General features: G+C 40.1%; 1 protein-coding gene across 6 annotated transcripts in view; it reads left to right on the top strand.

Annotated features, from left to right (window-relative positions):
- Positions 1 to 10,668, top strand: part of LOC111337037 (uncharacterized) — a 15,883-nt gene extending 5,215 nt beyond the window's left edge. For 5 of the 6 annotated variants that reach the window (XM_088733685.1, XM_088733705.1, XM_088733696.1 and 2 more), the window contains 9 exons: positions 1 to 140; positions 762 to 891; positions 1,725 to 2,071; positions 4,591 to 4,814; positions 5,945 to 6,243; positions 7,009 to 7,335; positions 8,079 to 8,238; positions 8,830 to 8,887; positions 9,441 to 10,668. The exon at positions 1 to 140 is cut by the window's left edge and continues 67 nt beyond it. In XM_088733685.1, coding sequence (XP_088589811.1) covers positions 1 to 140; positions 762 to 891; positions 1,725 to 2,071; positions 4,591 to 4,814; positions 5,945 to 6,243; positions 7,009 to 7,335; positions 8,079 to 8,238; positions 8,830 to 8,887; positions 9,441 to 9,718 — 1,963 coding nt within the window. In that variant the 3' untranslated portion in view covers positions 9,719 to 10,668. The remainder of the gene's footprint in view (positions 141 to 761; positions 892 to 1,724; positions 2,072 to 4,590; positions 4,815 to 5,944; positions 6,244 to 7,008; positions 7,336 to 8,078; positions 8,239 to 8,829; positions 8,888 to 9,440) is intronic. The other variant, XM_088733710.1, reaches the window with a different exon arrangement.
- Positions 10,669 to 11,766: the final 1,098 nt, after the last annotated feature.

Genomic DNA, 11,766 nt, shown 5'->3' with positions numbered 1-11,766 from the left:
ATCTATATTTCCTGAGTTCACTGCGAAGAAACTCAAGGGAGATCCAATTACCCAGCCATCAAAATCCCCTAAGGAAACAACCCTCCACGTGGAGTGGCTTCAACAAAGGGAAGAAGAATCAATGCTGATCGAAGAAGATGGTAAGTTCAGGGGTTTCATAAAGGGCTAGGCACTGGGCAAACTGACCAGTTGTGAGGAAGGTTTTACCCCCATCTGGTTTGACAATTAAGAGGAAAGTTTATCCTATAAAGAAGTTCAATTAAAAATAGTATTGCCAGTCAGTGAAACCAGTCGCCCTCCTGCTGGAAACATTAATGAAACCCCTGTAAGTTTAAGAATGAATACTTACATAGTATAATACATGTACATGTATGTGACAATGAGGGAGGATGGAGTTTCAAACCCAGTGTCTCATACTGAACATTGCTCGTGTTAGACTACAGTACATTTACAAAAGATTTTTGGCCCCTTTGTCTCAATGGGCAGAGACAAACTGTTCACAAGGGAAAAAAACAAAATTTTTTCATAAAAATTTGAGTTTCACTATAAATTTCAGTGCTTTTATTAAGATTTGAAATAGGTGTCTACCTCGGTACAGCACCCGCCAGAGAGTAACTTGAGCGTGGTGACCGCGACTTGAGCACGGTGAAATATACCTGGCAACTCACAACAGAATACCCACCGGGGTTCCGGCGGGTGCCTGGTCTTATTGAAAGCACTGATATCGATATTTTTATGCTTGTTTCATGGAAAATATTTAGTTCCCATGAAGGAAGTGTTATCCCAGTTGGTAGATGTTAAGATGGTACCAACAGTTACTCTACGGCACTTAGAACTGAAGAAAGATCCATTGCTAGATGTTAAAGTGATCACAAGATCTGTCATCTTCAGGTAAGAATTACAATATCTAACTCATTATTTTATTAGTGGTAAGGTGGCTCATATCACAGAGATGTTTGGAGAATAGTCCATTTTACAGTTGTGTGCTTGGTTGCCAAGCCTTTGAACAGGAGTGAGGCTAGAGATGACATTGTTATGATACAAACCTTGCTGCCTTTCAAATGTAAATCACTTTGTTATCATGCTAACTAGATACAGGTCTCTATCACAACAAGGTCATCTTTAGCCTCACTCTGAATCAAAGGCTTGGCAACTAAGTACACAACTGTAAAATGGCCTATTGATATTAGTAATCAATGGATAGTAAAGAGCAAACTTGGTATCACAGAAAACCAAATCAACTCTGCACAAAAGATTGATAAATAAGAGTGGCAATGGTTTTCCCACCCAATACTAAATGATGATGACCTCCTTCTGATGGAACTTTTAGCACTTTTTAAACTCTCTGAGCTAACCTTTTCAAGAGAGACTCTGCAAACTTCTACTCACTTTGAAATTGCCACCACCTGTCTATGTGGCTTTTGCGCAGGTATTTGGATAAATTCATCGTTCAAAATGCGACTAACTGATTACAAATATTCAGTGTAAGGAGGCTAATGGTCAGTCTTCAGTGCCTGGTCAACTTTTTTCTATTTATTCATTGTTTTTCAGTCATGCATAACAAAGGAAAAACATTTGATTGCATTATTAGACTCGAGATAGAATTACCCAGGTTTTAACATATAAGTTTGTTCAAAGTCAGGTTTGAGGACAAATGTTATCATTCCTCGCCTTTTTTGGTTATGGTTCCAAAGCATAACTATTGTTGCCGACCTCATTTGCAGGGGTGAAGTTACAGAGAAAGGTAACGAGTGGAACTTACCGGAAGCAGCCGCTTATGTGACATTTCACGAGGGAGCTGTGCCAAAACCTTTATTATTTACTTGTTCAGTATGGTCTCCTAAACTCCGTTGTCCACCTATGGGTAGTGATGAGCTTTTGGTAAGCAATGTGATTGAGCTGTCACATGATGGTCCACCAGACCTAGAGTTCAATGGAGATGATGAAGGAAACATAACTGTGTCTTTGTTGCACAGTGCAAGTGATTTGAAGGGTTATGAAGTGGTTATCAAGCAATTGGTGGATCCACATGACAGCGAATGGAAGGATTTGGAGACTTGGCATGCTTCAGGTACAGGTTACAAGTCATTTATTATTATACATTGTAGTCATCATCTGTCTTCTCATTGGCTAAACGCCCTCAGTTAATTCTGGGAAACAGCGCAACCTACAATCACTAATCTGTACCTACAGATTAGTGAATAATCTGTAGGTTGCACGCGCAATGCATGATTTCCGGTGGAGTAATGTCAAGTTCACGGACAGCGAAGTAAGAATGGCTTCTCGACTCGCTTCATCGACCCAGCGAGAAACTGAGAAATTACTTGAAGATAAAGATTCGGAAAATACTAAAAGATCGACAAAAGTGGCGAAGGAACTGTTCTACGAATACCTTAAAGAGAAAAATATCCAGGAGCCACACGACAAAAAGGAATTAGCCCAAATGTTGAAATCTTTTTTTAGGTAGAAGCGCGAAAAAAGGAGGGATCGTTTTACTCTGTGTTCGCTGCGATAATGCGTTTGGCGTTATTTTCTTTAAAACATTCTATAATAAAACAATTATTGGATGAGGTTTTTGTGATATCCGGAATAATCAATGTCTCGGTTAGTGTTATCTGCCGAAGCCGAAGGCTTCGGCTGATAACACTTACCTCCACCTTGATTATTCCGGATATCACAAAAACCTCATCCAATAACTGTTTGAGCGCTTTTCGATTGAGGGTTGCAGAACCAAAACCAACGCAACGGCCTAAAGCGCGGGAAAACGCTAGCGACCACGTTGTGATTGGTTTTACTTTTGCATCTGATTGGTTCAGAGAGTGGTACGAGTTTTCTGGACCAGTCACAGTGCAAAGTGAAGCAAAAACAAATTAACCCAGATTACCTTCTACGCTCTGTAATAATCGATTGTGAAGTCTAATATCTGGGTGAGGGTAGTCCTGGAAACAACTGAACGGTTTGATATCGGTAACCGTGTGCAGCGTTTCGTTTACCTAAGCATAATTAATCTTCAGATTTAAGTGTAGAGTTGTTCGTTGATATAATGTCGTATGTCTGATCGAGATTGTCTGGTTCAGAGCAGGTTGACTTGTCTACTAGGTTGCCGGTATGCTTGACGTCCCGCTTTCTTAGACTTACAGCCCATGACACAACGGCAAAACTTTTCACGAATCAGACTCATATGTTCCATTGACAAACAACTGTTCACGTAAAATTTATAGTTTTTTTTTTTACTTCTTAGTCGGTCCTTCTTCTGCTTCATAGAAGTGACTCCAGGGCTGCAAATAACAGCCGGTCAACAGACAATGTCCGGTCAAAATTGGGTACTGAGCGGAAAAATCCTTGGTTTGCCGGACATCTTGTCCGGTCCTTTACCGACTCGTTCAAAGAAATTTTATTTTTTAACTGTTTGCTAATCACGAGGGACACAGTCATGTTTCCAAAAGAAAAAAAAAACCAATATAAAAGTAGACAAATTAGTGGTCGAGAAATTCCCGGCAGTCGCAAATTTCCGCGATGTCATCAAGTGCTGTTCACCGCAAATCATCGTGTCTTCCGTTATTTTATTTACTTTATTTAAGTGTTCCCAGTTAGTAGAGGGTTTTACCTTTGGCTAGATACCATCATTTACTCTTAAATAAAGTGATTGATTGTTTGATCGATTGAATGATCGGAAAGTACCCTCACGAAGAATAATCTTGTTGCATCGAGAATGCTCCAAGTAGCATTTGTTGCAAAGTGCAAAAAGCGAGCAAAAGGCCCAAAACCTGGAGATTCCGACCACTCTTTTACTCTAACAAAAATTCACAACTGTAACTTTAAAAAAAAGGGCCCTGAGTGTAATATTTAATTATAAGTGATTTTGCCAGATGTAACGTAAAACGGACAATTGTGGTTGTATCTTGCGTAACCGTTCCACGTACTCAGTAGGGACTTTAAGCAAACCACGACGGCGACGGCAATGAGAACGTGGATAAAAAATAGATCTAATTGGCAGAACAATAGCCCAGCACGTGCGTTTTAAAACTTTGTACATTTATTAGCCGTCCTTTGCAAAACAACAACGTGAAATCACCAAAATTTGCGTCGTCTGCGAACCGAAACCGCGGCGGCAAATTATTTTAATTTACATTTGGAACTCAACGCTACTTTTATCCGTTATGTTGAGTTTGAGGTCTGGCGCCCTTTGAGACGGTAAACACATGCAGCTATTTTCGAAATTCTAACTAAAAGTAGAAACTCATTTTTTAATCTACGTGTTCCGTGGCGTTGCCGTCCTAACTGCTTAAGGTCCCTAATACGAGGCTGCTTCTGCAGTAAAGAGTAGTAGAATTATTGACTTGTAATTTTTATTGCCAGACCGACTTGGATTCAGTTGCTTTTCCGTTGTAAAAGGATTACTGTGCAATCTGGGTTCACTATCGCAAGAGTTCGGACTGTTAAAATTTGACCGGCCAAAACGGTTAGTGTCCGGGCAAAAGCATGTTTGACCGGACAACGTGCCGGCGACTGCTCGTTAGTTATTTGCAGCCTTGGACTCAGTTGTTAGAAAACAGCTCTAAGTCACTAAAATTTAACACCTGTTTGTAGAAAAAGCAGACGTTTCTGACTGGCCTCAGCTTGTTGAAGCTACATGTACCCTGTCACGATGTTCCTCGTTTGCTGCCATCTGGCGCCTAAAGTCCTTCACATTCTCAAGACATACTTCGGTGGCTCCTCAATTCACATGTGTAGTACCAGACTTTCCAGACATACGTGTTGAGGTTCCTCTAAGCTCTGTACCTGCCGATCAGGACTTTACATTGACAATTAAGGTACAGTAGATCTCCGCTAACTCATTCGATTAACCCGAAGCCCTCGCTAACTCTAACACGATCCGATTTTCCCGGATTTCACCTTATTTTTCCAGTCATTTACTATCAGCAGGCTCAAACTCGGTTATCTAGAAATCCCCGTTAGCAAAAACTAATTTTATTTTGCCTTGGCTCGAAATTACCCAAATAACTCAACTTAAAATGAAAATAGGCTGATAGTTTCGAAAGAAACTGTTTGGGGCTGCGTCGGTGGGAGTAACGAAATAATTTGGATATATCAACCAAGTTGAAATGGTAAATTGGCCACCGTAACGATTACAAAAGCTGACGTTTCGAGCGTTAGCCCTTCGTCGAAGCGAATAGAGGAATTGTGGGTTGTGTGTGCTTTTAAAGGCAGAGAATGGAGCTACGTTATTGGTGGGAACATGGCAACGAGAAAAACAAGAATAAATTAGTGGAATGAAAAGCGTTCGTTGATCTCTGTGGGATTTAGACTGCCGGTGTGAAAGATGAGCTTTTGTTCAAGATTTTTACGGCTTTCCGTGCTACGTAAGTGTAAGGAAAGACCGCAGATTGCCATATGTTGCTTAGAATGATTAGGTAAATTAAAATGTCTAGCGACTAGTTTCGATGTACGTGTCCTTGTCATTCCTTTCCACGTCTCGAAGGTGTTCTCGGAATCGGTCACCTAGTCTTCTGCCTGTTTCGCCGATGTATATCTTTTTGCAATAAGGGCAAGTTATGCAATAGATTACATTGGCGGAGGTTATTGACACGTCCCAACCTTTAGTCGTGATTGATACGAACGTGGTAACATTTATGAAAACGTGATAACATTTTTAAACTTTATACATTCAGTTAACTTTCAAAAAGAATGATCTATCTTCATCCAAGGATGCTCCGAAAATTTATCATCTGTCCTTATCTAATAAAGAACATCGTGTATATAGAGGTTTTGCATAGCAGCCATGTTTGATGGCAGGAACAATAGATTATTTTATCTATGGGAAAAATTTTTCTTTCTTATACAAACTATTTTCATTGTTCCTGCCATCCAACATGGCTGCTGTGCAAAACCTCTATACATGTAGTTCACACAAAGTCAACACGTATTGTGATTTTTCACCAAGGTACAAGAATTTCCAAGCAGTGAGGTTGAAGATATTGGGATATTGTGTGGTCCTGTCATTCACATTTCAAGCTCTCAGAACATTGTACACACGGAGCCTGTGACTATCAAGGCTCCCCTCACCCTTCGTGAAAGTAAGCATGACTTTTCAGAGCTTTCAACTGAGGTCGTAAGGATATCACACCTTGACTCAGAGAGAAAACCAGGGAACGCTAGCTGGACAGATATAACAAGTCAACTAGAAGGGCAAGTTACTGTTAAAGATGGAAATGTAGAATTCAAGGTGAAGCATTTCTGTCGGTGAGTTATGTTAAACTTAAGTTCAGTCAGAGAGGAAATAAAGGCTGATAGTTTCTAAAGAAACTGTTTGGGGCTGCGTCTGTGGGGGTAACGAAATAATTTGAATATATCAACAAAGTTAAACGTGAAAAAATGGCGGGAAAAACAAGGTCACGTGGTCACTCTTGCCGTTCACGTTACACGTAAACGCGGTGTTAAATCTCTCTACTAACAGGGTCAGTTGGTAGTGACCCGCACTGCCGCGCAGGAGGTAATGGGTTCTAGCCGAGCAACGGACTAGCATGAAGCGTCTTGAGAAAAACTGAGGCGCTTGTGCTGCCTTTTGATGTCACAGGGAAATGATTAGTTCAACTAGTCCTCTTGAATGAGGACTATTAACCCTTTAACCTCTAAGAGTGACTAGCATCTAATTTCTCCTTACAATATCACCCCTGAATCACACAGTAAGGTCAGGAGAATAAAGGAAATGATCACTAACTGAATATCTCTTCATTGTTAAACCAATTCTCCTGTCAGCGCCTCAGGAAATGTATAGAGAACAGTATGGAGAATATGCATACTGATGTTAAAGGGTTAATACAGTTAACTGCAGTCTACCGCCGCCAAAGAAAACTCTTACCTCCATCCATTTAGCCCGGGAGCAGCCTCTCGTGATATCGACGTGTCTGCTAGAAAAACGGCCGCCCACTTCTTAAAACACCAGGGATAATTTTTGATTGGGATGTTGCAGTCTATTTATGATTTAATTTTTTTTTTTTTTTGCAGATTCTGTCCAGTCTGTGTGTTCAATAAACCCGTAGCTCTTCTGGAGGATTTTTTTCGTCGTCTTTTCTTCAGACCCATGCCACAATGTGTACATTTTCTCACTTGTCTATGTAAGACAACAGTTCCTGATACTTACGGCCTTTTGCTGTATTGTTACCCAAATTTCAAAAAGGCTGAGGTGGAAAAGAAATTTTCAAGTTATGATGCGCCTTACAAAGGTGAAGGAAAGTCAAAGGAGCCTGCTTGTGTTGGAGATGAAATTGTGGTTTCTCCATTAGCGCTTGATTTTGTGCGGGAATCTCAAACGAATGAAAAGGTAGTTCTCAGGTAAGTTAATCATTAACTCTGAAGAGTTTTTAAATGGTAAAGTTTGGTAAAGCCGAGATGCTTTTCTAGCCAACTTACCTCTTAACTCTAACTCACGATGCGATTTTGAACTCTCCCCTCTAGCTGCTGCAGATTTGCATATAAATAAGTTAAGAGAATTCGGTGTTAGATCAAGACTACAATTTTAATTTGATAAGTCTGACTACTCTCATTACCTGTTTGGTGGACAATGTATCGTTACTATAGGGAAAGGTTACATTTAAATCACTTCAGGGAGTTAACGGGTTAAAAGGACAACAACGAACCTCGCAGGTTTTGAGCGTTTTAATCAATCGCTTCTATCTATGACGGACATCTCCGATCGTTGTTGGTGAGTTATGTATATATTTAAACTTGAATTAATGTATATAGCACTCGTAAGATAAATGTATTCATTTGTTTATTTGTTTGTTTTTTTTTTTAACTCACACAGAAACAATAACAAAACTTTATTTGCCCCAAGGCCATAAAATATATTTACAACAATATCTACATTTTTTTGTAAGGGGCTCTGGCACCCAAAATAACCACATGCGTTAACGAAATTGAGTGTCATTTTAGTGGCTGTTGAAAAGTGTTAGAAGCATGTCTTCACTGGGACTTTGATAAGCGGGAAGAGGGGGGGTTGGCCATTATTTTGTAGAGATAAAATTAAACCCATGCACGCAATCTAGCAAAGAATATTTATTTGGTTTTTGTTTTAGGTTTCTTGGAAATGATATATCTGACAACAGCGATAGGGCTTTGATTGTTCGCGTGGACAACGAAAGTGTTAACGTTCCAACCGTGAAGTTCTCTAAAGACGAAGAGCAGCCAAAACTTCTCTGTGAAGTACCAATCTTAAAGACTCGACTAGCATCTGCGGTATAGACATCATTGTTTAGTGCATATGAACATTCTTGATTAGCTTAGCTACCGATGTTTACTTTAGAGCAATACTCAATTTAGTGTCGAAAGTAATCCGAGACTGTTTTTATTTTTTTACTTAACCCTGCTCTGTGATTGGTTCAGAAAACTAGTGCTATTCTCTCGACCAATCAGATGCAAAACTGAAAGAAATCATGACGCGGTCGCCCGTGTTTTCCCACGCTTTGGGCAGTTTGGTTGGTTTTACTGTGATTTCTCAAAGCCGTTGAGATTTCTTTGGTTTTGGTTTTACGACACCTAATCGAAAAAGGTTCTTACTGAGCATCGTAGCCTCGTTTGTTTTCCACTTATATTAGTGCACTAGCTTACATTGCATGTTAAATCATATCAAATTATTTATGGATAGCATAGACACTGGATTGTTTATCTCGAGAATGAAGGATTTCTGTCAAAACGCTGATTCTTTTATTTATCTTTTTTTACGGTCTTTAGGCCTTAATTGCCACTCGGCATCAAACAAATGATTTAAAATTGATGTATAGTTACAAGAAGCATTTTTTATCATGACTCTGTGTTGTTATTTCGCAGGTTCCTCCCACAGTGACTGTGGATCCGAGAGTTTTACCAGAGGAGAGACCTTCACTCAGTGAGTGGGCCGTAACAATTATTCGATCAGAAGTAGGGAGTGGTCCTAAAACCACTCATTGTGTTCTTTGTTCAAGCGCTTCTCGATTGATTGTCGTAAAACTAAAACCGAAATAATGATAACGGCCAATCAGAAGAAAGTAAAAAAACCTTTAAGAGCCGATGAGAACTCAAAATTGAAAACAATCAAACTGCTAAAGCGCGGGAAAATGCGGGAAAGCGCGGGTGACCAAGGAGTGATTGGTTTTAATTTTTGCATCTGATTGGCTGAGAGAGTGGCGCGAGTTTTCTTGACCAATCACTGAGGTAAAGTAAAGCAAAACCGATGCAAGCCCGGATTACTTTCGACACTAGATTGAAAATTTCACTATTCGCAATTAGTAAGGTAACTAAACCAGGTGACAAAGAGTAGTTTTGATTACCAAGACCCAAAGGAGATAAGGGTCGATAGAATCCACACTGTTGTTGACTAGAGGAGCATCCCTTCCCCCTCATCAATTACCTTAAAACTATGTTTGAGTGAACTGTTACTGTTTTATTATTTTTTTCAACAGTTAAAGATGGTGAACCTGATGATGTTGATTTATCAGACATAGCAGAAAAAATTCCTCAACTGTGGAAAAAACTAGGTCGTGTTTTAAGAGTTCCACGAGAGAAACTAGACGAACTTGCTATTAGACATGAGAGTGATGCCTACGAAGGGGCTTTCCAAATGCTATCGTGCTGGAAAGAACATGCAAGCGATGGTGCAATTTCAAGCTACCGAGTACTGTTCGACGCCCTGACCAAAATTGGCCGAAGCGATTTGGCCAAGAAGTACTGTTGTAACTGATGCACGTTTGGTGCTTTTGAAGGAAGACAAATTTAATATGCCGGCAGATAGAATCCTTTTTAAGAGGATTTAAACACAGATCAGATCTGAAACAAAGGGAACGGTTATTATTTATCATCCCCCCCTCCCTCATCGGCAACCCCCCGTTTAAACTCTGTTAGAGACGAGTGATCCCCCCTCTGTTCCCCTTGAAAACTTGTGATACCCACCAAATCTACCCGATCACTACCACTACACCCCCCCCCCCCCCCACGTCAGGTCAGGGCAATAAGTAAGAGTTAGACTGGTCTCTAATCTGATCCGGAAGAAGCAGAACGCACTAATCTTACCGAACTGAGTTAATGCATTCGTTTTCCCTTGTGAATGAAGTTTCATTTTTAACCATGTTTTTAGTGTACATAAGATTCATAGCTACCTTTTTAAGTCAGCGTTTTTAATTTTAGAAGATTTTCCAGGATATTATTCATTTATTCTACTCTACAATATTCGTGTATAGTCTTTCAATTTCAAGTACCTGTACGTACCTTTTTTTAACGAGTACATAACCTTCGGTTTCCATATTTTCTGAAGAATCTACACGGGAGATATTTGTCATTCTCTCTACTCCATTTTTAACTGTACAAAGCCCTACTTCGTAAATACTGAGTAAGGCCGTGAACAATATGAAAGTGAAAGATTTGTGTGAATAAATTAGTCGAATAGTGTCAGCGATAAAGTCGCGAAAATTTCACAAGGACAACCGCTAAGCGACAAAGTCGCGAGCAGTGTCCAAAAACGAAATATCTGAAAGGAAGATAAAAAGTTTAGAAAAGACTTTTTTGCATTTCTTCCTAAGGAAAACCATAGCTTTTCATTCAGCAGATTTGAAACATCAAGACTAGATGGTAGGCCAGTTCTTTTGGGAAGGCTATAATAAAATTATTAAAAGACGTTTTCGGTGGTTGTTTTAATCGTGCTCATTTTATATTGTGCGCATATTTGCTAATCAAGGTATTAAGCCCCGGCCGAACGAGAAATGTTGCGCCACGCAACAAGGCGCAACATTGTTGGGTCGCCCAACATGTTATCATGGAAGAGGGTGGCCAAACGATATCCAACGACACGCAACATTTTCGTGAATCCGCATTGTGGACACGAATTTTGAGTGTGCGATACGCATGCGTTAGCGCAACATGTTGGGTTGACGTGGCCAAACGAGAAAATTTCACGCATTGTGGACACGAATGGAGGAAATGTTGGCTCTTGTTGCGAAGAAAGTTTGACCGTCGTCAAACTTTATCTAACAAGTGCCAACACGTCGCAACAACTCGCAACAGGGTGGCCAAACGAGAAAATGTTGGGTGACCCAACAATGTTGCGTCTTGTTGCTAGGCGCAACATTTCTCGTTTGGCCGGGGCTTTACGTGTAGTTCGTAACAAACTGCTGTTACATGCACGACATCTGGATTGCACACGATTTTAGAAACTATTCCATATGAGAGTTAAAATGCGGATTCCCTTTCCCTTATGCATCAAATGACATGTTTCCTCAAAAATTGCGGTCTTACGGACTGATGACGCTATTCTTAAATAGTTCTAGAAGTTACTTTTTAAGGACTCCAACCGAGACCAACTGAAACTTGAGTGAACCATTCTTTGTCCAGTCATGCATGAGGGCGTGATCAGGAAATGAGATGTCTTCAAAATAACTGGCTGACTCCATAACTGTATCGTCATTACGTCACTTTATCTGGACATTTTGAGAGGCTGAAAATGTAAAAAAAGTATTATTTCCTTCTATTCCAAAAGGGCGGGTACCGAAAAGGATGAGAACCGTGTGGTGTAATCTTCCTGCCTCCCGCTTCCCGCTTCCCGCTTCCCGCCACCCGAAACTCTTAGTCCCGGTTTAGTATGGGAACATTCTAAAATGTTTTCAGTACGATATTAATTACATGGCCGCGCTGGTCACATTTTGTTCTAAGATAGTGAAGGATTCCGTTGGTACTACGAGACAAAGAAAATTTGTCCAAGTGGCTAATTGTTTTTTTTTTATTTTAATTTATATTATG

The sequence above is a fragment of the Stylophora pistillata genome, chromosome 1, assembly GCF_964205215.1.
Source record: "Stylophora pistillata chromosome 1, jaStyPist1.2, whole genome shotgun sequence".
In the NCBI taxonomy this organism is placed as follows: domain Eukaryota; kingdom Metazoa; phylum Cnidaria; class Anthozoa; order Scleractinia; family Pocilloporidae; genus Stylophora; species Stylophora pistillata.
The sequence above is the reverse complement of the archived record's forward strand: the minus strand, read 5'-3'. Positions and strand labels throughout refer to the sequence as shown.